Source organism: Alternaria postmessia (assembly GCF_024291825.1).
Source record: "Alternaria postmessia strain BMP 2775 chromosome Unknown scaffold_10, whole genome shotgun sequence".
Taxonomy (NCBI): Eukaryota; Fungi; Ascomycota; class Dothideomycetes; order Pleosporales; family Pleosporaceae; genus Alternaria; species Alternaria postmessia.
The window spans coordinates 214,805-239,645 of NW_026260083.1; the positions used below are offsets into that span (position 1 = coordinate 214,805).

The window sequence follows — 24,841 nt, forward strand, 5'->3', positions numbered from 1 at the left end:
CAGAGGGATATATATAATCCCACTGCGACGACGACTCAAGGGTCAATACAACTACAGCTCTCTCAAATACACTCGAGATCCTCAATCCACACCAAAACACAACTACACAACTATGTCTTCAAACAAGGACCATACCTCGACTCCTCAGTCCTACTTGGACCAAGCCACAGGCGCTGTCCAGAGCGCCATCGGCTCTCTGACGGGTAACACCGCCGACAAGGTTAGTCTCTTTGTTTCCTCCCCTTTGAACTTCTGTACTGACTTCCACCAGGCTCAAGGCGAGAACCGCAAAGACACTGCGGCCGCCGAACATGATCTCTCTCACTCAGCCGCCAAAGCCGGTCCCTTCTCCGTAACTCCCTCAGGCGGCGTCGCAAAGGACAACTCGGATCGCACCGAAGGCTCATGGAACCAAAACATGGGCGCCGCCAAAGAAGCGCTCGGCGGTCTTGTCGGTGCCGAGGGCCTCAAGCAGCAGGGTATTCAGCAGAACAAGGAGGGCAAGGAGCAAGAAGCTGCTGGACAGGTCAACGACCTCGGCAAGGGCATCGGAGATAGGCTTGGTGGTACGGTTGGTGGTGCTGTTGCAGGTTTGACCGGCAATGCAGCGCAAAAGGAAGAGGCGCAACGGCAGCACGATGAGGGAAAGGCGAGGCAGAGGGGTGTCGAAGCAGACTTGCAAAAGCAGGCTGAGGCCGAGAGGCGTTAAGCTGTGGTGGTAGTATAAAGGTCCCCCTTTGTGAGGACGGTCACGTTTGATGGCATTTTGGATTGATACCCGATGAATGATATCCCATGTTCTTTTGACATCTGTCCTTCGCTTTGTGCATGCGTAAATGTGCGTTGATATCCTGGTTGATCTTGATGTTATCGTAAACATGTGAAAGTGAAGGCATCTGTCTGAGCTCTGTGAGATTAAAGCATAGGTCGCGCAGTCGCAAATGTAGTGCGCATATACTGCAACAATGCATACAGGATATAGCTCACGCTCTAAGAAAGATATGGCAGAGGCTTTGACTCATTACACGTACCAAAGAGATAGTTTTTGTTATATATGACCCTGATGGTAACAGTCGTGTTCTGTGTCAAGTCTCAACAGATGAAGGCAACGTTCTCTGCCTAGGGAAGATTGACTGCGGTATCTAGCAGCCGTAGTGTGACGTTGATGCAGATCTCTAGTGTTTTGTGCACAGTATCGCGATTGCTCGATGGGCAAAGCAATTTCGATCGATTCCGGCCGCACACCGGCATATTCCTCGAGGTGCACAGCTGGCACAATGCCAAGCTAACCGGCGATCTATCCGTGCAGGACTTTGAGCGACTCATCGCTAGGGGCTTTGCGAAAGAAAACTGCGGAGATGCGTCGCTTGACGCCAACCCACCAGGGGTGCAAGCAGGCGCGGCCAAGGTGGAACGAAAGCTCCAGTCGGTTGACCTGCTCCCCAGATTTTAGCCACTTCTAGCTATGAATAGAAGCCGACGCCACATGTTGAGGCTTTGCATCATGGTTAGCGGCGGTTGATGTGACGTGAGGTGATGGGCAGTGGATCGACGGCACATGGTCGTCGAGCTTGCGCAGCTCTTGTGGCTGGTGAACAGTCCAGGCCTTTAGCCAAGCGCTTCTTTGGCTGTCCAAAGAGATGGACGTTTAGCAGACAAGGCATCGGAAACACGTCCGCAAGTGAACGCAGGCTAGACCAAGTATCTTGATGCGCTTCTCCATAGCCTCAGAACGTGGCATGCGTCACAAAGATGGCTTGACATGCAATTTCCACCTGGAAGCGCTGCTTGGAAGTTTGACTGCGCAACTTGCTTTGTGAATCGGAACACTCGGCGCATTCAAACTACGTATGACGCCACACGGGGTGTGGCAGTTAAACCGGCGGCGGGTACGCGGCTTATCCTTGCCAAATTCCACCGGCTACGTCACTCTTATGGTCATCAGCTGCCTGCGTCACAACCATAAATACTAACCTGGCTCCCGCTGTTTGGCACAACTCATCACACCATCAATCCACTCTACAAACACTTCTCCAGTACCAGAGAACTTCTCTCCCACACAAAAACAACCCACCCAACATGCCTTTCACCGCCAGGTATGTCAGCTCCAGCAACTTCCGCAGCGCAAGACGTCGATGCTAACCATCTACAGCGACATCTGCAAGATCCTCCTTGCCATCATCCTGCCTCCTCTAGGTGTTTTCCTCGAGCGCGGATGCAACGCTGATTTCCTCATCAACATCCTGTTGACCGTCCTCGGTTACATTCCGGTGAGTTCCGGGCTGCGCACCCACCATCCATCAATAGCATACTAACGATCATGCCAGGGTATCATCCACGCCCTGTACATTATATTCAAGTTTTAGCGGGGGCGCGCAAACACCTTTCACGATGCCGCAATAGCGGCTTGACGAACAAAGTCATATCACGATACCCATCTTCATCTTTTTCCGCCAACGCCAACACTTCACCGACATTCGACTCTCGCCGACATCTATCGATATCTGCGATGCTAGGTACCACTTAGCATGGGGCTGTCCGGGTATGCCGGAACTCCCGGTTGATTGAAGGCGGTTTGGCTTGGCTCGTCTGTAATGTCATGAATAGTTTTAGGTTATGGCGTCTTGGTCCCCTAGGACTCTCTTGAGTTTTCTTCCGAGTATCCTGGTGCGTTCCTATGAGCGTGCTGTAATGAGAATAATCCAACATTTCACGAACACTTTATGACCCTTTTGCTTGAAGTTTAGTGACCTTGAAGTGTATCTTGTCATAATGGATCAACTTTTTGCTCCGTCTTCACTCAATGCACTTGTTACAACAGTAGAAATATCATTCGCTTTGGGGACCACTGATGCTTTCGTCGTTTCCCCAGTCCGATGTGTGGCTGAACCAAAGGCACGATGCGATGCTTGGCACGTGCCTCGCCGTTCTTTCCAAGGTTCACGCGCTCCGCACCAGCACTCACAACCGTGACACCTCACCCATTTCGACCCTTATGTATTCCCTCCAGTCCGAAACGTATCACTCACCACATTCCTATCGTTCGAAGCGCAAGGCGCGATATAAATACCGCCCAATATGAGCTTAATGACAGCCACACTTACAGCCGCCGAAATCAACGCCCTTAGCGACCCGACCAAACCAAACGACGACGCGATTCGCGATCTCGACGCAGCTTCCCACTCGTTAAACATTGATGACGCGCCCTTCTTCCAGTCGATACGGGTAAAAAATACGCTCGATGCATACGTCGAACGGGCGGAGCTAGAGCCAAGTGTAGAAGTGCTTGTAGTAATCTTAAACTGCGAGTACAAGCTCTGGAAGGCGCATGAGGAGATTCCCATGAGACAAAAGCCTTATTTGACGCACTGGGTGGAGGCTCTTATGAAGACCAATGAGAAGTCAGGCATGGAGCAGGTAGACACGGTCAATAGTAAAGGCACGAATGCTGGGCCCACTACAGCGGACATTCGAAAAACTAGGGCGAGATATATCACAACTTTACTGTCGAAGGAACCATCGCCTTCGCAAGCGGCGCCACAAATGGTCCTTGCGAGACTATACAACGAGGATACGCTCGAAGTATTCGATCTGCTACCGTACATGCAGATGCTTGTTGAAGAACAAGTCTGGGACAAGCTGCCCGAGCCGCAAATACAAGCTTCTGAACAGCCCGCTCAAGAGCCTGTATCAACAGCGAAAGAGAAAAATTCACTGCATAAGAATCAGGTGCAAGCACTCGATAGTTCACAGTCCTGGGACGATGTTATACTTCGAAAACTCAAAGAAGAACCCGAACAGGCCGTTCAAGAACTCGCGCACCTTCCACTTGAGATCCCTTCCCTCGACTTTCTCACCAAACTTCACGTCAGCCGCACCTTCGAGGACCTCGGCGTAAATGGTCAGGACGTGACCCTCCACTATATACAGCATGCACTGCGGCTCATAGAGAAGATGGAGGCGCCACCTCCGACCTTACAGCAGGATACAGCGACCAACGGGACCGCCAACGGCGTTGGCAATGGAACTCCGATCGTAGAATACGGAAAGGAAGCGCAGAGCCGAGCCGTTATTATACTGTTGCTGTTCATCAAGAGCTCAATCAGCAAGGGTTTCTTGGAAGCAACATCACTCTTCTTTGAGCTTCAGGAGATATGCGTGAGATATGTGTGGATTAAAGAGGTTAGGGACTTCCGAGCTTGGGCACAAGGACAGTTGGGTAACTAGAAGTTGACCAAGACGAAGATGAAGAAGAAGGCAGAGTGGAGCCGTGTTGCACGAAAAGATTGTGGATGCTAGAGATCGACATGTAGTTGATCAATAGGGAGAAGAAAGGTGCAATCATGCACTGATTCAGGGCTTGCATGCACACATGACGAGCGTTGTTGACTGTGGTAGTGGGCTCCCAGGCGGTCAGTTTCTCCGGTTTGTTGTGCTTGCCTCACAATGCAGCTACTGCAGCTACTGCTCCATATCGCGGGGCTCTTACAAGCCTTGTTAGAGCCGGACAGCCCGTAGCGAAACATCGTGGAGGTTGATGGCATGAAATTCCGCATCCAGAACCTGCATCTTGCTGGACCATCTCACCGCCTCATGTTCTCGAAGCTGTCACGACAAACTTTCTTTGCTATTACAGTGCTGCGGTGGAGTACATGACCGTGTCGAGTCGTGCTTGAGGCTGCTTCAAGGTTTCGGGAATATCCGGGACTGAGGTTGAGGCAAGAAGCAACGCGCTAACCCTCGAACGATGCTAAACTTTAGAGTTTCAAAACCCGCTACTGAAACAACCATCGCCTTTCTACCTCGGCCGGATTGCTAGCTAACCGTTCACGAACGACAAAGCGGTGCATAGTTGCCGGTAACGGCGAGCGACTTTTTCTGTTGCTTTCTTCTGGTATGCGACCGCGAAATGCGAACAACTGCGTAAACTTGAACAGAGCAGCAACTACTTGGAGACAAGTGCCAGCGAAACGGTCTTCCCACGATACTGTTTCGATCGCCGAGTTTAGAACGAAACTTGGCTGCTGATACACATCTGCGGGTGATGTGCCTTCTCAGATACCAAACGTCAATGCGCACTGCCACAACGCGACATTGTTGTTCCGAACAAGCCTTAGCAAAATCCTGAGTCAAGCTTCTGGAGATGATCCTCCCGCTGTGGATATCCTAGCGGAATGGATCATAGTGGAGTAACCCTGACCATCGTTCGACCAGCATCGTCTCAGCTCTCCGTTTAGAGTCTATGCTCACAGTATCACGACCTCGTCCCACAGCCATCATCTTGTTTGGCCATGGCAGCAAGGGGCTGCGGGCGCTATCATTCCTTGGTGGATCGGAAACACAGACCGGTGAATGCTTGTGTCTATGCTAAGCTTTCGGCAATGTCAGATGCACCATGAGAGAGTTGTATATAAACCTCTCTGCTCGTCCTCCTAGAGTCGATATCACCATCACTCAACAATTCAATCAACCAGACTCGCTTCTTTCTTCTTTTCCATCCTTCTAATTACATTCTTGCGCCGGTCGCTTGCTTAATTCACTACTCATTTACATCTTTCTCATCAATCCTTTCGACATCACAGTCCTTATTTTCCAATCTTCAACAACCTTTCTATAATCCAACTCCATATCCATCAAGATGCGTTACTCTCTCGCCGTCGTTGCTGCTATTGCCGCCTCCGTCCAGGCCCACGGTGTCGTCTCTGAGATCCAGGGTGCCAACGGTGTAAACATGCCTGGTCTTTCCGTCCAGGATGGTACTCCCCGTGACTGCGCCTCTCCCCTCTGCGGCTCTGAGGCTGATACTTCCATCATCCGTACCCGCGAGATGGGTGGCAAGGCTTCGGCTCTTGGACGCACTCAGGGTGGCGGTGCTGTTGACGCTGGTGCTGCTATCGCCATGTTCATGGGAGGAGGTGCCGGTGGCGCTGCTACTGGCGCTGCTACTGGTGCTGGTGCTGCCACTGGTGCTGGTGCTGCTACCGGTGCTGGCGCTGCTACTGGTGCTGGTGCGGCTGCCAACAACAAGCGTGGTCTTCTCGACGCTCTTACCGGTGGCGCTGGAGGCGCTGGAGGTGCCGCTGGCGGTGCTGCTGCTGCAGGCACCAAGACTCCCAAGGGAACTACTGAGAAGGGTGTTGCCGCTGCCGCAGGCACTGGAGCGACCTCTGGTCTTCCCACCACTGCCGATGACGGCACCATCACCATGACCTTCCACCAAGTCAACCAGGACGGTGCCGGTCCCCTGACCGCTCAGATCGACGCTACCTCCGGTGGAACTGACCCTGCCGCCTTCCAGGACGCCACTGTCACCCAGAACGTCCCCGGTATCGGTATTGGAGGTCTCTCTGCCGCTTCCGTCATGGACTTCCCCGTCAAGGTCCAGATGCCAGCTGGTATGACCTGCCAGGGTACCGCCGGTGGTGCCAGCAACGTCTGCATCGTCCGCATGCAGAACTCTGCCCTCGCTGGTCCTTTCGGTGGCTCCGCAGCCTTCACCCAGAGCACTGCCGCTAAGAAGCGCGCTGTTGAGTACAACCTCCGCAAGCGCCACATGGCCCGCGGTATTCTCGGAAAGCCTGAGTAAGCATCTCACTATGCTGCTTTTCTCTACATGGTCCATGGCAACAGCAATCTCGATACACGCACGACAAGCAAGAGTTGGAATAATATAATATTTGAAAGAGATTACGATGACAAGAACAACTTGTGGTTTGCTGGGCAATTCACGGGGATGAAAGAGAAACAAAAGAGTATGAATAGAGTGAGCTCGGCTTAGGATCCCTTCCGATGGGTTTGATGCCGCTCCTTTAGTTCTGTACATAACTGACCTACCATACACTCATTTACTTGAGCTGTTGTTTTAAATACTGTAATTAGATGGATGGAAGACGGGGGGTGTTCCTTGACGATCTCGGAGGGGAGCATCTCAGTTTGTATATAGATGAATTTAAGCGAGTCTGGTTAATACTACTTCTCCTTGGATCTGTGAATGACTAACAACTATCAAGAAAACAATAGAGTAGAATAGCATTGCCTGCAGCGGTGCCCTCCAAGCATTAGTTATCACTCTTGCAACATCCAATTTGGGTCTCAGAAGACACCGCTTACCTCCTTGACAATGGTTTTAGTTGGCTCCTTGTAGTCGGCCATTTCTGGGGACTTGAACCGAGAATTCGCGTTGAGTGAGGTTTACGGATAAAGTCGTTGAGACAAGAGTACTGTACGAGTGGATCCTCATGTGGAGCCGCGCTAGGGTGGTTGATCGCCGGCGCGTCACCTCTACAGACATTTTGCGCCTCACGCAATACCCATTGAACGACATCTTCCAGCGCTACGTATATTCAGCATGGGGAAAGGAACCGACAAATTGTACATCACACACTCGGAGTGGTCGTCGTCGGACGCCTTCGGTAATGCGCGCGGCGCAAACAGCGCCAATCGAGCTTCCGCTGCCGGCCTGTCGTCGACCTTCAAGCGCCTCCCCTTCAACTACTGCGCCGTCTCGCTCCAGCCTTTCACCGATCCCGTATGCACGTCGTCGGGCACCATCTTCGATCTCACCCACATCCTCACATGGCTGTCTAAACACCCCGATACGAATCCCGTCGACGGAACGCCATTGAAGCGCGCCGACCTCATCACGCTGAACTTCACCAAGAACGAGGACGGCGAATACGTAGATCCCGTCACATACAAGGTCTTTACAGACAACACCCATATCGTTGCGCTGAGGAAAAGCGGCAATGTCTTTGCGTGGGACACGGTCGAGAGATTGAACATCAAGGCGAAGAACTGGCAAGATCTGGTCAGCGACGACCCGTTCACGCGAAAGGACATCATAACTCTCCAGGACCCTCAAAGCATCGAGTCAAGAGACTTTAGCTCATACAAGCATGTCAAGGATGGAGAAACAGTAGTGGCAGATGCTGAGGGCGGTGTCAACAAAGAAGCTCTGGGAAACGCGGCCAAGATTCTCAAGGCGAAAGAGGCCGTCGCGAAGGCGCGTGAAAACAGGAAGATCAAGGAGCAAGGCGGAACCACATCCAAGGCGCTTGCCAACTTATCCAGGAATGGCACAGCAGCATCGACATCCACAGAGCCTAAGAAACCCGCATACAACGCTGCCGTGTACACTTCAGGCAAAGCTGCTGCCTCCTTTACCTCGACGGGCGTCACGCCGCATACCTCCGGCGAGCGTGCCCTCCTCTCCGACGAAGACTACATGCTCAAGCCGAAGCGCATAAAGAACAAGGGCTATGCGCGGATATCCACCTCACTCGGCGACCTTAACGTCGAACTCCTCCCCGAATACGCGCCGCGCGCGGTATGGAACTTTGTCAAGTTGGCACAGAAGGGATACTACAGCCACACCATCTTTCACAGGAATATCAAGGGCTTCATGATACAAGGCGGTGACCCGACAGGCACTGGAAGAGGCGGACAGAGTATATGGGGTAAGCCTTTTGAAGACGAGTTCGAAGGACCGGAGAGGCACAACGCCAGAGGTGTACTCAGCATGGCGAACAAGGGCAAGAATACCAACACAAGCCAGTTCTTCATCACGTACCGCGCTGTTCCACATCTCGACCGCAAACATACTATTTTCGCGCGAGTAGTGGGTGGTCTAGACACAACGTTGCGATCCATGGAGATTGCGGAAGTAGGCGAGAAGGACAAGCCTGTCGATGACATTGAAATTCTTAATGTGGTAGTCTTTGTAGATCCCTTCGAAGAATGGCAGAAGGAGCGCAAGGACAAGGAAAACAAAGAACTAGAGGCTGAAGAGATCAAACGACAAGGCGGTACAGCCGACGACAAGACTACGTGGACAGGCAAACGTATACGCGCAGATGGTACAGTGGACAATGGTACTGGAGAAGGTCTCGGTGTGGGCAAATATCTGCAAGCCGCGAAACAGGAAATGCAAGAACAGGATGCTGATGAGATAGTCGGCTATGTGGACGACGAGGAGGACGTAGCACCCGTTAAGAAGAAGGCCAAGACAGGTGGTTTCGGTAACTTTGATGCCTGGTGAGGCGTTCACGAGTCCATGTTTAAGTTCTAGACTGGATGCTAGATAGCTTAGGAAATGATACCCCCAACCCGTCTGACTTGTGATCCAGACTGTTCCAGATTCGGTTGCATGTGTCTCGCTGTTAAGCAACTGCAGAAGGTGTCTAAATCCCGCTAAACCCCGCGCTACGTCAGCATACACAGAAAACACCCGCCGTAACTTGCTGATTACACACATATAGTATGAGTATACTTGTGTGATAGTCTTGAATCCGTCGGCGTTAGCCTAAGTCCTATTAGGCGCACCGCTTTCTTCCAATCGGCACGCAAGAGAACAACTTACTTAGACTATTAATCGTGGGGATACTCGGCCTGATGGTGAGCAGAGGGGTGTACACGGCTGAGACATGGGTAGCCATATTTGGGTTGTGCCCCTAGTTGTATACACAGAGCGTTGAACCAAGTGTTGCGAAATGGTTCTCAATTCCGGTTGTTGGTCGCTGCGGGGAAGCAGATCGGTGATAAGGATGATGTATGCATAGGTGCATGACGGAGGTATTGATAAAGAGGGCTAGGTCGCGCCTACCTCAGCTCATTGACATCACGAACGAGCGCCAACTTGACTATTCTGCATTCCAAACAACTTCGCACTAGAATTGAAGGAAACCGCACGTTCTCCTTCTCACCTACATGTACCCGCACGCACACTGAGCAACATCATGTCTTCATCTGATATCCCGTCTTCCTGTCGTGCTGTCGTCATTGAGAAAGCCGGTGCGCCATGGACTATTAAAGAAGTCCCCATCTCTGCTCCCAAGGCGGGCGAGGTTCTGGTCAAAGTGCTTGCCTGTGGCATCTGCCACTCTGATAGCTTCCTCCAACAGGGCCATCTGGGTGAAAACGTCTTCCCTCGCGTCCCAGGACATGAAGTCATTGGAAAGGTAGTGGCAGTTGGTGATGGTGAAAAGAAGTGGAAGGTTGGAGACCGAGTGGGCGGAGGATGGCATGGTGCACACGACGGTGCGTGTAAGGCATGCAACAAGGGACTGTTCCAGATGTGTGAGAACGAGCTTGTTAATGGGGTTAGTAGGGATGGTGGATGTAAGCTTTACCTTTCTGTTGGCGAATACTGTGTGATTCAAGACGACGAACTGACATGATGCAAAACTAGATGCCGAATACTGTACCCTTCGCAGCGAGGCTGCAGTGCGCATTCCTGCCAATGCAAACCCCGCCGAATACGCTCCGCTACTCTGTGCTGGCGTTACAGTTTTCAATGGCATACGCAAGATGAATATCCAACAAGGTGACACTGTTGCCGTACAAGGGCTTGGTGGCCTAGGTCATCTTGCACTACAATACTCTCGCAAAATGGGCTACCGTACCGTTGCTGTGTCCTCTTCGGACAACAAGAAGGACTTTGCTTTCCAGCTCGGAGCAACAGACTATATTGACACTTCGAAAGAGAGCGCAGCCGAGGCACTTCAAAAGATGGGTGGCGCAAGTCTTATCGTTGTTACGGCACCGAATCCGCAGATCATAGGGCCATTGGTCGAAGGGCTGGGGTCTTTGGGCAAATTGCTTGTTCTCGCGCCTGTGGGCGACATACCTGTCAACACCGTGAGCTTGATCATGAAGGGCAAATCAGTCCATGGATGGCCGTCAGGACACGCACTGGATAGCGAAGAAGCAATCGACTTCGCTGAGAAACAGGGTGTGAAGTGTATGATTGAGAAATTTCCATTCGACAAGGTGGAAGATGCAGTTCAACACATGGAGAGTGGAAAGGTGCGGTTTAGAAGCGTAATCGTCATGGAGTAGGATCAGCAAGAAGCAATGCGCGAATCCAGCTTGGACGCCAAAGCGCCAACGGCGCGGACAAAGAAAGGTTGGAACTATAGCTGAAGAAATTAACAAAACAATGAAACAATTGCAGTTCATGCGCGATACTGTACTACACTGTGCCCCGCATACATAAACTCTGGGTGTTCTGGGATCATGGAGGTTTGCGTGCAAGGTAGCGGCAGGATGGCAGTTAAAAGCCAGTACAGCGGCCATCAAGGTAGCCCAGTGAAAGATATTTCCATCACACACACGTCAAACCATCATACGTACATCCCAAGGAAGCCAAGTCCGCATCTATGTAGCTTTTCTGTTCTAGGCACTTGTGCTCCACGTGCGAACGCACCTGGGCAGTCTCGCGCCACAGACATGCAGCCGCCATAACCGTCCGGCTTCATGCCACGGTGGTTCGCGCCTCGCCCACCACTCCACACGCAGCCGCTCAAGCAGCTCAATCAAGTACACGCGCGACACACACCTCTCACCAACGTCTCCTGTTCTGCTCCGGGTACCTGCATCTGAAGCGCGGTCGTGACATGTAACGCCTGCGCTGTCGCGCTCAGCGAATGGGCGGCTACAACGCAGCGACGGCACTAACCCCGTTGTTTCAGAAAACTCAATATCGGCCACTTGCGACACTCACATAGCTGTACAGGGACTGCTGGTCTCGTGGCTACCCGCTTAGGCTATGATGAGGCAAGGCAAGGTAGGGATTCTTTGGAAGCGGATAGGACGGGTGTCCTTGTAGATCTACCTTAAGATGTGGCGGGTCCCGCAGCAGGTGCCAACTCTGCCTGAATTTGGTTGTTGAGTGACTGAATATCACGAAGATCACGGCTCTCCTCTTTTCTCCTCTCTTTCCTTTTGCACAACGTTTCCTTTCTTAACGCTGTGCGCCTTGTTACCCCATCAGTTTTTGTTTCGGAGTAGTTCTCCAAGTCGTTCTTTTGCAGGCCTGGCGCCAGGAAGAAACAACAGTCGTTCACTCGTTTGTGCATTGCATCACTCACGTTCCTTACAGCAGCTGTTCCGGGTAGTGCTGGTATAGACAAAGAGGTTATTGGCCCATCTACGCAGCGTAGTTACACCATTGTGTCGAAACATTTCCCTCGACATTGAATTGCATGCCAAGTGGGCGCGCACCACCAACGCTCTGGGAAGGTTGACAGCAAGAGCTTTGGAATTTGGTTGTCTACGGCAACGCACAGTCAGCGGGACATCACAGTGAAAGAATTTCCAGCGCAGTTGGCAGGCAGCATAACTCGGTATTTCACACGACGCAAACAGATCCCGCTGTCGGACCAACGTCATACCGCCAACCCAAACACCAGTCGTCTCAGCACATCCGGAAGACATCTTTCCACGAGGGCATCCAAGCTTCGTGGACAAGCATTGAAGACTGGCACTTGGGCTTTCCTGGGCCACGTTCCTGTCTCCATTCGAGACCTACGGGTCCACCCAACCCAACTTCCAAATACCTACACATCACTCGCGATGGGTTCATCTTCATTACGTGCAGCCTTGCTGGCGCTCGTTCTCGCGTCAACATCGTCGGCTACAACAGTCTCACTTGCGTCCTTCATTCCGCGGATTGACAACCTGCCAAAATCCTGCAACGCCGTCTACACCAGTTCCATCTCTGGATGCGTAGCCGACGACTTCAAATCGGGCGCAACCTGTTCCGCTGCCTGTGTGCGGGGCCTGTCGGCGATCGCAGAGAGCGTCAAGGACAAGTGTGCGAACGTCGATGCGGGCGAGCTGAGCATCATCGGGGTCTTCCAGAACGGACTGGGTATTCAGAGCCTTTGTCCGGGGGTTACAATTACAACGATTTCAAGTGAGAGTGCGGGAAAGACAGATACGAAAACATCGGAGCAAGCGACGAGCACCCAGGCGGTCTTGACCACTACAAGCTTCACAAATTCAGCCATCCAAGCAACATCAACCTCATCAAGTTCAAACACGGACGCGGAAGACGGAGACGAGGAACCGACGAGCTCCGCACAAACGACAAGTTCGAGTTCATCAACGGGTGGCTTGGTCCTGGATCCGAACGCTACGGGAACATTCACAGCTTCAGTCATCCCGCCCACAGACACTGCGCAGGCGACACAGGCACCCAACGCGCAACTATCGAACGCTGACTCCGGTGGTGGTTCGCCGTTTGACGTCGTTGCTGTGGGTGCTTCATCACAGCTCAGAACTTTGGAGATATCGATAGCGAGTCTATGCGGGATAGCGGTCGCGTTGCTTGCGAGTTCATAGCCGCGCAGCAGTCTTTCTTTTTCTTTTTCTGATATTGATGCATTGCCGAGATGGCTCACGATATGGCGTTGGAACTTGGAATTTTTGTACTATACCCGCATTGTCGGAGCGACGGAGAAGAGTCACGACCAGTTGAGCGTGTCACAGAATGCTCGTGTAGCATCTATGGTCAACTACCAGAGCGCTCATAGTAACAAAATGTGTACAAGACGAAGAATCAAGTGTGCACGATTACTCAACCTCTCGACCATCGGTCTTCCTTCAATCTTATCAAATTAGCGTCATACGTTGTGGTCTACGGTAATGGAACCTTCCGGCCAGTCCACCCCCCACCACCCCCTGCAAGGTAAGCGAAGGTAGCTGCACCCCAGACGTAATCGCCTTCCCGCCGCGAGTAGACTTATCGTCGGCCTTCGACTAACTTGGCCCCACCATGCAGGAGCACAGTCGAGGACCATGAGGAAGACGTTATTGCTGTGTTTCATCCACGGATTCAAGGTATGTTGTGTCTTGCGCGCGACAGGCGCATTACGTCATCTCCAGGGTCGTGTCTGCGTGTCTCAGGTCCAGCCATGGGCAATGCAACACGTCGCTATTTGACATAGAGGACGAGTGCCATGCTAACATCGTGTACAGGGCGGAGATGAGACATTCCGGACATTTCCAAGCCACGTGAAGGCGCTCCTCCAGCATGCGCTGCCCAAAGTCACCGTCCTCACCATCACGTACCCCCAGTTCGAGACGCGAGGCGACTTACACGAGTGTGTCGGTCGCTTCAAAGAATGGCTGCAGAACAAGGTCATAGACCTCGAGGTCGCCAACTCGACCCCTTCGCCCACAGTTGACCCTTCTGTGCGCACGATACTCGTAGGCCATTCCATGGGCGGCATCGTTGCGGCTGAGACGCTCCTCTCCATCCTCGCCGAACAGCCGATACATTCGCAGTCCAACTCGCAAACTGGCTCTGCGTCATCGCTTGCCGACCATTCGATGCTCATGTTCCCGTACATACAGGGCATTCTCGCCTTCGACACACCATACCTCGGTATAGCACCTGGCGTAGTGGCTCATGGCGCCGAGAAGCATTGGAACACAGCAAGCTCGGCATATTCGGCATACAACAGTCTTGCGGGCGCTTTTGGATGGGGCGGCAAGGACACTGCATCCAGTGCTGTCGATACGAGCAAGATGCTCCCAGCACCCTCATCTACTGGAGACGCAGCAGCAGCACCCATGTGGCAGCGTTACGGCAAAGTAGCCATGTTCGCCGGTGCAGCGGGTGCCATAGCAGCAGGCGGCGCGGCGGCATATATGAAGAAAGACCAGATAACTCAGGGCGTCACATGGGCTACATCACATCTGGAATTCGTCGGAGTCCTGGCCCGCCCTGAAGAGATGCGAAAGCGACTCGAGAAGATTGCAAAGCTCACTACAAGCCAGGACCTTGGCTTTTGTAACATGTACACCACTCTTGGCCATGCCATCAACAGCGAGAACAAGGAACACGGCTGGACTGGCAAAGTCGCCGGAAAAGACCGCACCTTCTGCAACCTACCCAAAGGGCCTCTGAAGAACTTCTTCATGCCTGCTGTAAACGACAAGGCCACGGCGGAGACTTGGGCGCACACTTCAATGTTCGAGCCTCGAAACAACCCCGGTTACTATACTCTCAGCGAGACGGCCAAGGAGAAGATCATCGAATGGACAGAATCCACAGATTGGTACGAGGAGAGTGAGGGACCGTTGACTGGGGAGGTTGGTGAAGAAGCAGAGATTGTAGAAAGACAAGAAGTAGATGAGCAGATGCAGAAGGAGGCTGATAAGAGGGAAGCAGAAGAGCTAGAGAAGGCCAAGGCTAAGGGCGATGTAGATGCTTTAGAGGAAGAGGGCGAGTTTGTGGATTTGAAGAGAACTGGCGAGGTGGCTGAAGGGGAGGACGAGGCGAGGAAGAGGAGAGAGCTGTAGTAGGAATTTTTGTGAGTCTACATACCCTTGTACATGGAAGAATGAATACATGTTTGCGCCACGTTTTTCTACTAGCTAGGTTGACAAGGCTGAGCACCCATTATCGCTTATCAACTCATGGGGGCGAACACACCACTGCTGGACGGCTTTCGGACTGATCTGCAACGACTCGTTGAAGCTGTATCTCGTCAACGGTACCACGCATGCACGACTGCTAAGTGAGAGCCCTGAGGTACGATTCTCTCTCACAGATGGAAATTCATCAAGAAATTATACTCTTCCATATTCGGCGTTCGATCTTAGGCTCACGTTCCCGTTTGTAAACACCTCCACGTACTACTTTCCACTGAAAAGAGCTTCTAGCCCGGAGCAATACATGCTGGGCCGAACATTTCTGCAGGAGACATACATTACGGTGGACTACGAGCGCCTGAATTCCAGCCTTAGTCAAGCGTATCCTGATGGCGGCTCTGCGTATATCGTACCAATAACTTCATCATCTTCCACGCCTCAAACCTCGGATCCACCTCGAATTCCACCACCGAACAACTCTAAAAGCCCCTCTTCAGCTGCATATGCTGGAATCGGTGTAGGTGCAGGCATCGCAGCCCTTTCAGCATTACTTTTCACCATCGCCTGGAAAAGGCGCTTGGGGCCTTTTCGACGCAAGGCCTCGATGGGAGGCCATACCTACGATAAAGCAGAATTACACGGCGATCACAAACCTTGGGCTGAAGCCATGGGAAAAGAGAGAACTGAACTTGATGCAGCTACAAGTACGCACGAGGCAATGAATAAGGAAAGGTCAGAACTGGAGACTGTGGAAAATGCCCACGAAGTAGGCACTACGGAGATTCAAGGTATTGACCATGTACATGAGTTGCCTGGTCATGACGAGAGCGTGCAGGCAGCAGATGAAAGAGCTCGTGCTTCTTGAGCTACACCATGAGTGCATGTATGCTGTATACAGTCGCATTATGATATGATACCGTAGGTAAATAAGGTCCCGCATACTACAGAGTGCAATAGAAGTAGTTAGTCATAGTGCGGAGCGCACGGTATACTTGTACGTTAGATTCCATATGCCACCCATTGATCTCGCACCCATGCTTGATCGACAGGTTGTAAGCTCGGATAGGCTAGCGCTGGACAAGCTTTTCCAGCCGCATTGGCATGCTCAACGCTTTGTGCGCCATCCGTTCATCTCCTGTCTTGGTGTCACCCACGCATTGAGGCGTAGTCCAGGCTCGCTGGAGTGAGCCGACTAAAGCCTTGACCACGATTGCCCCATAAGCCATGTCAGGTCACCCGATTCCCACTCGCACGGCATCCTACCGCGTACTAAGGAGACTCTCCCAACACCGATATTTCATGATCGAGGCGCTTTGTATCTTATACAACTATACAGTTACTAATTTAAGCGGTATATGAAGGACACAATGTATCATCCTCCTCCTAGGCGTCATCAACATCCATCTCATCCACGTCCATTTCATCGTCCCAGTCCTCCTCATTGGCCTCTCTGTATTCCTGAACGTCTTCACCGCGTACTGTTTGTGAATGGGGAGGTTGGTTTCTCTCCACGAGATACGGATTACTTTTGTCAAAATCCTCTCGCCACATCGCCAAGCGATCGACACCAAAACCACCACCAACAAAGTAAAGGTACCCAATTTCTCCTGCAGCCTTCTTGACCAAACGCTCCCATTCCTCTCTGTCTTCTTTCTGTTTCAGTGTTTCCTCAAAGCCTGGTTCGACATTCAAGTCTTCCGTTGTCTCTGAGTAGGACAGTGAGCTGCGTGGTAGTCTGGGTCGCGCGGTGCCACCGCGTGCGCGTCGCTCTGCCATACGGATCTGGTCTTTTTGGTTTTGATGGGCACGTCGACTAAAACAGCCGGATATTGGCTCTTTCCAGAAATCGGCGGCTATGTAGCAATCGCCCAAACCGTGCTTGCGACGTATTGCTGCCTCGTTCTTTTGCCGGATTTCCCAGGCTAGCTGGAGCTGTTTGTTTTCTTGTACGGACCTGCGCACGGTCTGAATTATCTGGCGCAATTTCGAGTTTTCTCTTTCGGCTTGCATATGGATAGGGTTCTGGTTGCCCGAGCGTAATGGTGTCCGATGCCTATGCACATGCACAAGTGCGTGCGAGTTGGCAAGAGCGCCTGATTTCTCCCACCAAGCCACATATTGGGCGATTTGAGCCTCAGGCATTGTTGTCGGGTAGGACGCCACCAAAGAGTCACAAGCTGGGCACGAAGAAGGATTTGGGGACAGGACTGCTGCCTGGACATTGTGGGTGTCGAACCGTTGATGAGCCTCGTCCCACGCCCGCTCACGTTCCCAGCGTAACTGATCGGTCAGGCGGGTCCTCTCAAGCCGCTGTTTCGCTATCAGATACCCTATTCTTGCTAAGTTCCACCGCCGGTTGCGCATGTGCTCTAGAGGCCTCAATCCACCCTCGGCTGCCAGCTCCTTCAGTGCGACGTCGGACTTTCCTCTGGCTAGGGAAATAGTGCACTTGGGACACCTGGGGGTATGTGGTGGGTTGGAGGGGTGGATTTCATGATGACATTGAGTGGCGATCCTAGTCTGGTGACCATATGGTGAGTGAGTAAACGGCCGTTTCCTGCTAGTTGAGAACAGCAACGTGTCGGGACTGAGCATCATCGGCATATTGAAGGCTGTGGTCTGGCTGATGTATTTGTCGATTTATACAGGTGGAACTAGTGTGCATTATGGTTGCGGAAAAAGATGGGGTCGCTTGCTGTGGTGAACCACGGATTAGCGAGGAACTGGGAATGTGAGCAGAGAGCTGTCGACCTGTGAAGAAAGGCTTGTAGTATGAATGCAACAGGCGCGAAGGGGTGTGTAGTGCGAGATTTTAAATGTAAGTTACACTCCAGCCCATTGAATGAGGCGCGTCAGGGCGTCATCGCCCTCTGCTCTGATTGGCCCGCTGTCCCAAAAGTTACACGCGAGCAGTTATGGAGCTTGTCCGTGCACTACTTAGCTCCTTTAACACCCGCACTGCTGACTGATTTCGTGGGGGTCTTAGACATCATAAAAGCGCGGAAGCCGACGTGGAAATGTTGCAGCTGACATGGGAAGCTAGAAACATGCTTCGCCACCCAGACTATAGCCTTCACCATGTACCGTTGTCGTTGTCCAGTATGGAGGCTACCTTTGCTTTCGCAGCGAGCGCTAGCCACGCTAGTATGTCGCTTTGCATTCACCTTCACTTGGACGGCATGATACTGGAATTGTGAGATCAATGAATAATAGTCTTGGCTGCTTGCTGCGATGATATCGCCAACACCGACTTCTCTGGATATGCACAACAGCGTACGCATGTCTTGACTCGGTCGCTCATTGCAAGATTCCTACTACCATATCACTGTTGACAGTGAGACTTCAAAGTCAGTTTGACGACAGGCCGCGCTCATAAACGAAGGTGACGGGCGATTGAAATCGCAGGTCACTGCCGCATTCACTGTCGTAGATAGGTATAAGGATTATGCTCATGCGCAGCTATCTCACGTCCCTACAGCAACGCTCCATTGACAGCAACTCTGTCAAAAAGCGCGACATGGAGCAGAAGCAGCCACAAATATCTCGGAGGTCTGGCTCTTTCAATCCAGAGGCACCAACTTTCAGTCCGACGACCGCCGAGACTAGCATGTTCACTGGGCCTGCAGGACCAACTCCTCCCACCAGTCCGCGACAGAAAGCAAAGATGTCAGATACGTTCGACGGCAAGTCTTCATCCGCGTCGAACTCACCACATAAGACTGACTTGTGTGCAGAAGACTCGCCTTTTCGCCCTGCTAGAGACATGCGACCGAACTATCAAGGCTACGAAGAGGTCAACGCTGTATGGATGCAGAGGAAGTTACCGGATCAGAAGGATATGCCACTGAACTCTTTGCAAGAAATGCTACAAGGTGAGACCAGCACCATCACAATACCAAGATCTCATGCTAACCTAATAGATCACCATATCGCCTTGAATCAAGATCGACCTAGTGCAGACTTTCGCAGCAATTTTTCCGAGGATTCCTCGAACTTTGCCATGGCATACACTGCAAATAGCCCCTTCTTTACGCGGCGACTCCGTTCAGACTCTAACGCCCCAGGCGTCGACGAGCTGAGTGCGGGACTTGGTCTACCCAGCATCCAGAAGAGAGGCACCAACGTGGACTCACCAGCCCGCTCTCACAAGTCACGCGGCTCTGAAGTTTTGCCTCAAGATCTCTTTGGTAAGCTCATAGGGCGGGCGCTGGACAAGCCGTTGACCGCTAACGCCTTAGCCCAATATATGGACGGCAAGAGTGTACTCTTAAACGACGTCTTTAACACGCCTCGGGGCCTCAAGGGCGATGGTCGTGATATGTATTCGGGAGAACGTGCAGGTGTTGAGCGTCAACTTACGAGACTAGTGCCTCCGCCTCCTGGCTTTACTGGAGAACGCCCTCGCAGGATCTTCGCAGAGGAGCATAGCTCAGTCAACCCAGTGGCTACGGAGTCCCTAGTTCGGCAAATACCCACTGGTCCTGCAGGACTTAGACAACTGCGAAGAATTAGTGATCTCAATTCCATCAACCATGCGCAATACCATGGCCATATACGTGGACCGTCTAGGCATTACCGTCCAAGAGCACTTCCCCGTATCAAGCGCACCGATCAAGGTCCCGAGCCTTCAGATGCCGATATATACCCCGATGATGCGAATTTCATACCCCGACGTCCACCGTATCAGCCCGAGTCTGTAGGTTCCCTACCCAGCTACATAATGGATATGCCATCAACAAGGCAGGTCCATGCAGAAGACGTTATGGTTTGGCCCACCCCAGCAGAAGTTTACAGGCAGAAACTCGGCAGTCCACCCAGACGTAGTGTTTTCGCTCGCAACGCTCCGCTCACGCAGAATGGCACGCCGGAGCGTTGGTCTCCTCCCGCTACATCGTCTATGTCACAGTACATGCTGCAGTTCGGAGAGCCCTCCCATCCCCTTGCTTTGAGGTTTTCTCCTCCTGCCCCATCTCCTTCGCCTCCCTTCGACATCTTCGCAGGCCACTATCCTCCCACATACGCTGACATTCACGAAACTGACGCAGAGATGGAGTGCCTCCTCGCTATTCTTCCCGATATCTTCGACCTCGATCTACCTGAGCTGCCCTGCGACGAGCGCCCTCTTACACCCGGTCAGACAGACGGGAGTCGGTACGGTATGCAGTTTCATGGCATTGGACTAGGCGATCGCTGGAATTGTCCTAGTGTGCGAGAGGGTGAGCCGTTCCGAGTACGTCCCCGCGATCATGATGGTTGGGGTGGATGGCAGTGGGCTATCGACAAGGGATGGGGAAATGAGTAAGCTATCACTGAAACCGTTCCTGATCCCGTCTGAACTGACACTATATCGGGGTGCGCTACCTAGGCGATAAGTAAGCGATGTGGCTCACCTGGGCTGGCAGAGAAGTCTGAGCTCCTTGGAATATCGTTGAAGGCTTCTTGAATATGGCCTTGATGGGGGAACGGTGGACGACCAAACGATGTTGCTGCTGAGTCTGTATCGTCGCTATCCGTAGAACTCGAAGCTTATATATGACCATGGAGACGAACAAGAGATTGTAGGTCATCATGGGCTGGGTATGAAGACAGCATTCATTACTGAGTCATCCAATAGCAATTTCAGGATTTACTCGCATTTGCATAATGACAAGAAGCATAGTGGGTTAAAGCAGGTTTGCAGGTTCGTGTTCATATGGATATCGAATGACAGGCCAAGAAGCTATAGTGTAGGATAAAGATGGTTTTCAACACGCCGCACCCCAACGCCCAGACAAGTGCCCTATTGATGTATCCATGCCAAAAACCTGACCTCTTGTCCACAAGCCCATTTGCTGCCTTTGACATCCCACAATGTTGAGATACTGGTTCCTCAAACCTCAAATCGGGTCAAAGTCCGTTTGTTGGCTTGCTCGCTCATTGTCGAATGTAGCACCGTACCGGCATCGATACCGCACCTGCTCACGAAGAGGGATTAATATGTGACTTCAGATTCAGAGGTTGGATGCCATGTTGAGGTGTCGCAGTGCCGGAACCGGCTTGAGGAGTACCCATGCCAGATAGTGGACTTACAGCGCCACTTGGGGGGACGGGGATCTTGATATCTTCGGGGCTTCCGGGAACCATCGATTCAGGTAAATCAGGAATCTTGATGCGTTTTGCCACGTTGTTGTAGGATGAGGGTATGATCTAGATGATGTTAGTTTATGGAAAAAAAGAATTCTGGATAAAGATTACCTCAATGATCTCATCGCGAGGAAACTCGAGCTTGGGTATGTCGGCCGCATTACATGCCATCAGGTACCCGTAAAGTACACGAAGGACAGACTCATGAGCGATGATGAGAAGGTCATTCTCTTCACGCTCAAGTTCTAGAATGATGGGTTCCATGCGTACGGCAAGGTCGTGATACGACTCTGCGCGCGGATACCGATGGTGGTAAGGGTCTGCTTCGTGCTTGGTAACTTCATCAGGGAACTCTTCGCGGATCTTGGCCTCTGACATCTTCTCGCATACACCAGGATTCATCTGGCTCATTTGCGATCGCTGCCTAACCCGGTAGCCCATAGAAGCCAGAACCTCTGACGTTTGGACAGTCCTTCGACGTGTGGAAGTCCAGATTGTCAGTGGCTTCAAGGAGGCATCGGTTGCTCCCGACTCAATCAGCTTCTGCTTCTCCTCTTCGCGGTACTTCAGGAGCACCTCACTCATCTTCTTAGCGTATTCATGACCTTCTGGTGAGAGGCTTGCATCTGCTTTGTAAGAATCTTCCTCTCGCGTGGTCCCGGCTCGAGCAAAGTATGTTTGCCGTGACTTGATGTGGAGATTGAGTAGATAGAAGACTATTCTTTGCGAGAGATATCCGAATGCGCAGTTGTTCACTACCACTCTCTCGCCAGCGTTGATCATCTTGATCCAATGTAAATCAGGCTCCTCCATGGTCTCGAAGTGTGGTATCCGTGCATTGATACGTGCCAGATAGTCGTGGACAGCATCCTCGTCCTTCCATCCTTGATAATCCGGTGAAGAGATCTTGACACGACGGACGTTCTCTTGGATGATGCGCTCATCGGTACAATGTGATTCGATGAAGACTGTCTGGATTCCATTCTTGGCAAATTCTTTGGCCAACGATCTGCGACCTTGGCTAATGGCATTTACAGCGTCGTAGATGGCCACTTGGCCCTTGTCGTTTTCCAGGAAGTGGTAGATGTCTTCACGGCACTTTTTCAAGATCTTATTGCGTAGCAAAACAGATTGTGGCGATGCATTGAGGAAGAAGTAATCGTCGGGCACATCGTTTTCCGGGCCTAGCGTAGCGCGACGGTAATCGCCAAGATGAAACACGTGCGTCTTGACACCCAGCCATCGCAGGTAGCGGGCTAAGGCAACAGATGTGTGTGTCTTTCCCCGAGCTGGCAGTCCGCAGGTGGCGATGACTATTCGACCGGAATGGAAAAGGCGGCCTGATTCTGTACTATAGAGTTGGGCTGGGGCCATTTCCTCTTTGGTAGGTAGATCGTGGATTGCGTCGACGAAAGTACTCGACCGCCGCCGGAAGCGGGGTGAGTTTGCGTATATCTCTGCAGTACTAGTCATCTTGAGTGAATGTTCTATTCAGGAGGTGTGCAGCGTTGGTACTTTCACATTGCTGCGGGAAGTGGGGTCATGGTACTCACAGTAGGGTATCCATGATTGCAAAATCGTCAGGTCGAGATGATCAATTGACGGAAAGGGAAGAAGTGCAAAGCGCACAGGAAGAGAAATGGTCGGATGTCAATGAAGTAGAGTTGCGTTCGGTTCAAGGTCACAGTTCCAAGGTTCCGGCGTTGATAGCGTTTGCCGAGAGATGTCAGCAAACAAGGTGCGACAACCCGTAACAGTCAAGTGCAGCAACTTCCACGAAACAGTGTCGCAGATAGGTCTGGGGATAGTCAGGCAGCACTTTGCGGGATTTCGTAGTCAAGGGTCACAAAAGCAACCATGGTATCAACGGGCGGCATGTCTTGGATGCTAGAGATCTGATAAGCTCTAGCGTCATTGGGTCATGTCACGTGACGGCTTTAGAATTTCTGTTCGATATCGTCATGCTAGCGAATGCGACCCAACATCGCCCTCCAACCGTTCGCTGCCATTTCCATCCCATCCTGTGCAAGCTCTCCCACATTTTTTTTGGGAGCTCCTAGTTTGACTCGGCGTATATATTCACCATGGCCACCCCGCTGCAGTTCAACCCAGCGCAGGAACAAGCTGTCGCCGATATCCTATCACGACCTCGCGCCGCCAACACCGGTCCATTCGCACAATTTCTAAACGTATACGATGCATTCCAAGAGCGGAGAGAAGCATTGGGCCTCAGCAACCCGGGCACAGTCGAAAACATTGCGAGGGAAGTCCAGCGCGATGTCTTCCTGAACAACTCCAGCTTCTCAGGTCTGCGCGCCGAGCTCACCAAGGCCTTCAGCGCCGCCCCGCTATTCCAGGTTGCACACTCGTTGTCCATGGGATCGCAGGTTATGCCGCCATACTCCTACATGGTTCTCTACGGATCACCAAGGGTTTGTTGCTCAGATCGTCGGCAGCCTTCCGTTTGCTGACTTTTCTAGGTATTCATGCAAGGAAACCTAGATAACGAGCTTGCCTTCTCCGGTCGCTTCAACTGGCGCTGGACGTCGGCGTTTGTCACCAAGACCGCTGTTCAGCTCACATCGCAAGGCAACATGGTTTCGCTCGAAAACGACTACACTGGCGCCGACTTCTCTGCTTCGCTGAAGGCTGTCAACCCCTCCCTACTCGACGGTGGCATTACTGGTATGCTCATGGCCAGCTATCTACAGGCTGTTACACCAAAGCTTTCGCTCGGCATCGACGCTTTCTGGACCCGCCCGGCTATGGCATACCCCCCAGAGCTGAATGTCTCGTACGCGGCACGCTACCGGGCTGTCGACTGGATGGCATGTGGTCAGATCATCCCCGACCGTGGTGTATTGGAGGCTTCATACTGGCGCAGACTTACAGACAAGGTTGAGACTGGCATCAACTGCAACCTCGCATTTGCTGGAATTGGCCCCGGAGGGCCTATGGCTGGACCGCAGAAGGAGGGTAACGTAACTATCGGTGCCAAGTACGATTTCCGTCAGTCATCATACAGGGCACAAATAGACAACCAGGGTAAGGTGTCGTGCTTGTTGGAGAAGATGATTGCGCCGCCAATCCGTGTAACCTTCTCAGGTGAAATTGACCACAAAGCGGTAAGTTTTGTAGAATTCAAGTCTGACTATCAATACTGACGGTAGCACAGAATGCCGCTAAGCTTGGTCTGGCCGTTGCGATAGAAGCCGCCGACGAGGCAGTCATGGAACAGCAAGAACAACAGGGCGTCGCAATGTCAGCCGGCTCGATCCCCTTCTAAACGCCTCTCCACACATCCATGTATCGACTATAATACCATGACTCTTCTCTTTGCTGTATTACCACCTTTCTTGGGGCGAGCGTCGTCTGCAATCCCAGCGTCCCCGCTTTCCTGGTCTCCACTATCTGCGGATTGACGGTACTGCGTGTGCGCGGCTGGAGTGATTTATGAACGTAAAAGGCGTAACGTTGACATCTGATGGAATACGAGCTTTGGTAGACCGGAATTCGGCGAAGCATCTCCGCCGCCAGATGTTTGCAAGTCGACACGAGA

The 24,841-nt window shown here is 52.1% G+C and overlaps 11 protein-coding genes across 11 annotated transcripts; 9 read left to right on the forward strand and 2 right to left on the reverse strand.

Moving 5' to 3' along the window:
• Positions 1-112: 112 nt before the first annotated feature.
• Positions 113-709, forward strand: J4E82_002530 (uncharacterized protein; the record flags this gene model as incomplete). Its single annotated transcript, XM_051728829.1, has 2 exons — positions 113-220; positions 272-709. The coding sequence occupies 2 exons, from the start codon at positions 113-115 to the stop codon at positions 707-709; spliced, it is 546 nt and encodes a 181-aa protein (XP_051591347.1).
• A 1,370-nt stretch (positions 710-2,079) lies between these two features.
• PMP3 (plasma membrane proteolipid Pmp3) lies at positions 2,080-2,366 on the forward strand (the record flags this gene model as incomplete). Its single annotated transcript, XM_051728830.1, has 3 exons — positions 2,080-2,096; positions 2,153-2,270; positions 2,328-2,366. The coding sequence occupies 3 exons, from the start codon at positions 2,080-2,082 to the stop codon at positions 2,364-2,366; spliced, it is 174 nt and encodes a 57-aa protein (XP_051591348.1).
• A 712-nt stretch (positions 2,367-3,078) lies between these two features.
• On the forward strand, positions 3,079-4,227 carry J4E82_002532 (uncharacterized protein; the record flags this gene model as incomplete). Its single annotated transcript, XM_051728831.1, has 1 exon — positions 3,079-4,227. One exon carries the CDS (start codon positions 3,079-3,081, stop codon positions 4,225-4,227), a length of 1,149 nt encoding a protein of 382 aa, XP_051591349.1.
• Positions 4,228-5,638: 1,411 nt separating this feature from the next.
• Positions 5,639-6,586, forward strand: J4E82_002533 (uncharacterized protein; the record flags this gene model as incomplete). Its single annotated transcript, XM_051728832.1, has 1 exon — positions 5,639-6,586. The coding sequence occupies one exon, from the start codon at positions 5,639-5,641 to the stop codon at positions 6,584-6,586; it is 948 nt and encodes a 315-aa protein (XP_051591350.1).
• A 762-nt stretch (positions 6,587-7,348) lies between these two features.
• On the forward strand, positions 7,349-9,037 carry CYP8 (Peptidyl-prolyl cis-trans isomerase cyp8; the record flags this gene model as incomplete). Its single annotated transcript, XM_051728833.1, has 1 exon — positions 7,349-9,037. One exon carries the CDS (start codon positions 7,349-7,351, stop codon positions 9,035-9,037), a length of 1,689 nt encoding a protein of 562 aa, XP_051591351.1.
• A 697-nt stretch (positions 9,038-9,734) lies between these two features.
• J4E82_002535 (uncharacterized protein) lies at positions 9,735-10,836 on the forward strand (the record flags this gene model as incomplete). The annotated part of the gene is made up of 2 exons (XM_051728834.1): positions 9,735-10,116; positions 10,187-10,836. 2 exons carry the CDS (start codon positions 9,735-9,737, stop codon positions 10,834-10,836), a joined length of 1,032 nt encoding a protein of 343 aa, XP_051591352.1.
• A 2,742-nt stretch (positions 10,837-13,578) lies between these two features.
• Positions 13,579-15,087, forward strand: J4E82_002536 (uncharacterized protein; the record flags this gene model as incomplete). Its single annotated transcript, XM_051728835.1, has 2 exons — positions 13,579-13,620; positions 13,759-15,087. 2 exons carry the CDS (start codon positions 13,579-13,581, stop codon positions 15,085-15,087), a joined length of 1,371 nt encoding a protein of 456 aa, XP_051591353.1.
• A 1,455-nt stretch (positions 15,088-16,542) lies between these two features.
• On the reverse strand, positions 16,543-17,169 carry J4E82_002537 (uncharacterized protein; the record flags this gene model as incomplete). The annotated part of the gene is made up of 1 exon (XM_051728836.1): positions 16,543-17,169. The coding sequence occupies one exon, from the start codon at positions 17,167-17,169 to the stop codon at positions 16,543-16,545; it is 627 nt and encodes a 208-aa protein (XP_051591354.1).
• A 1,435-nt stretch (positions 17,170-18,604) lies between these two features.
• J4E82_002538 (uncharacterized protein) lies at positions 18,605-20,461 on the forward strand (the record flags this gene model as incomplete). Its single annotated transcript, XM_051728837.1, has 4 exons — positions 18,605-18,842; positions 18,894-19,031; positions 19,080-19,346; positions 19,398-20,461. 4 exons carry the CDS (start codon positions 18,605-18,607, stop codon positions 20,459-20,461), a joined length of 1,707 nt encoding a protein of 568 aa, XP_051591355.1.
• Positions 20,462-21,117: 656 nt separating this feature from the next.
• Positions 21,118-22,755, reverse strand: J4E82_002539 (uncharacterized protein; the record flags this gene model as incomplete). Its single annotated transcript, XM_051728838.1, has 2 exons — positions 21,118-21,345; positions 21,394-22,755. The coding sequence occupies 2 exons, from the start codon at positions 22,753-22,755 to the stop codon at positions 21,118-21,120; spliced, it is 1,590 nt and encodes a 529-aa protein (XP_051591356.1).
• A 611-nt stretch (positions 22,756-23,366) lies between these two features.
• On the forward strand, positions 23,367-24,568 carry J4E82_002540 (uncharacterized protein; the record flags this gene model as incomplete). The annotated part of the gene is made up of 3 exons (XM_051728839.1): positions 23,367-23,714; positions 23,763-24,407; positions 24,458-24,568. 3 exons carry the CDS (start codon positions 23,367-23,369, stop codon positions 24,566-24,568), a joined length of 1,104 nt encoding a protein of 367 aa, XP_051591357.1.
• Positions 24,569-24,841: the final 273 nt, after the last annotated feature.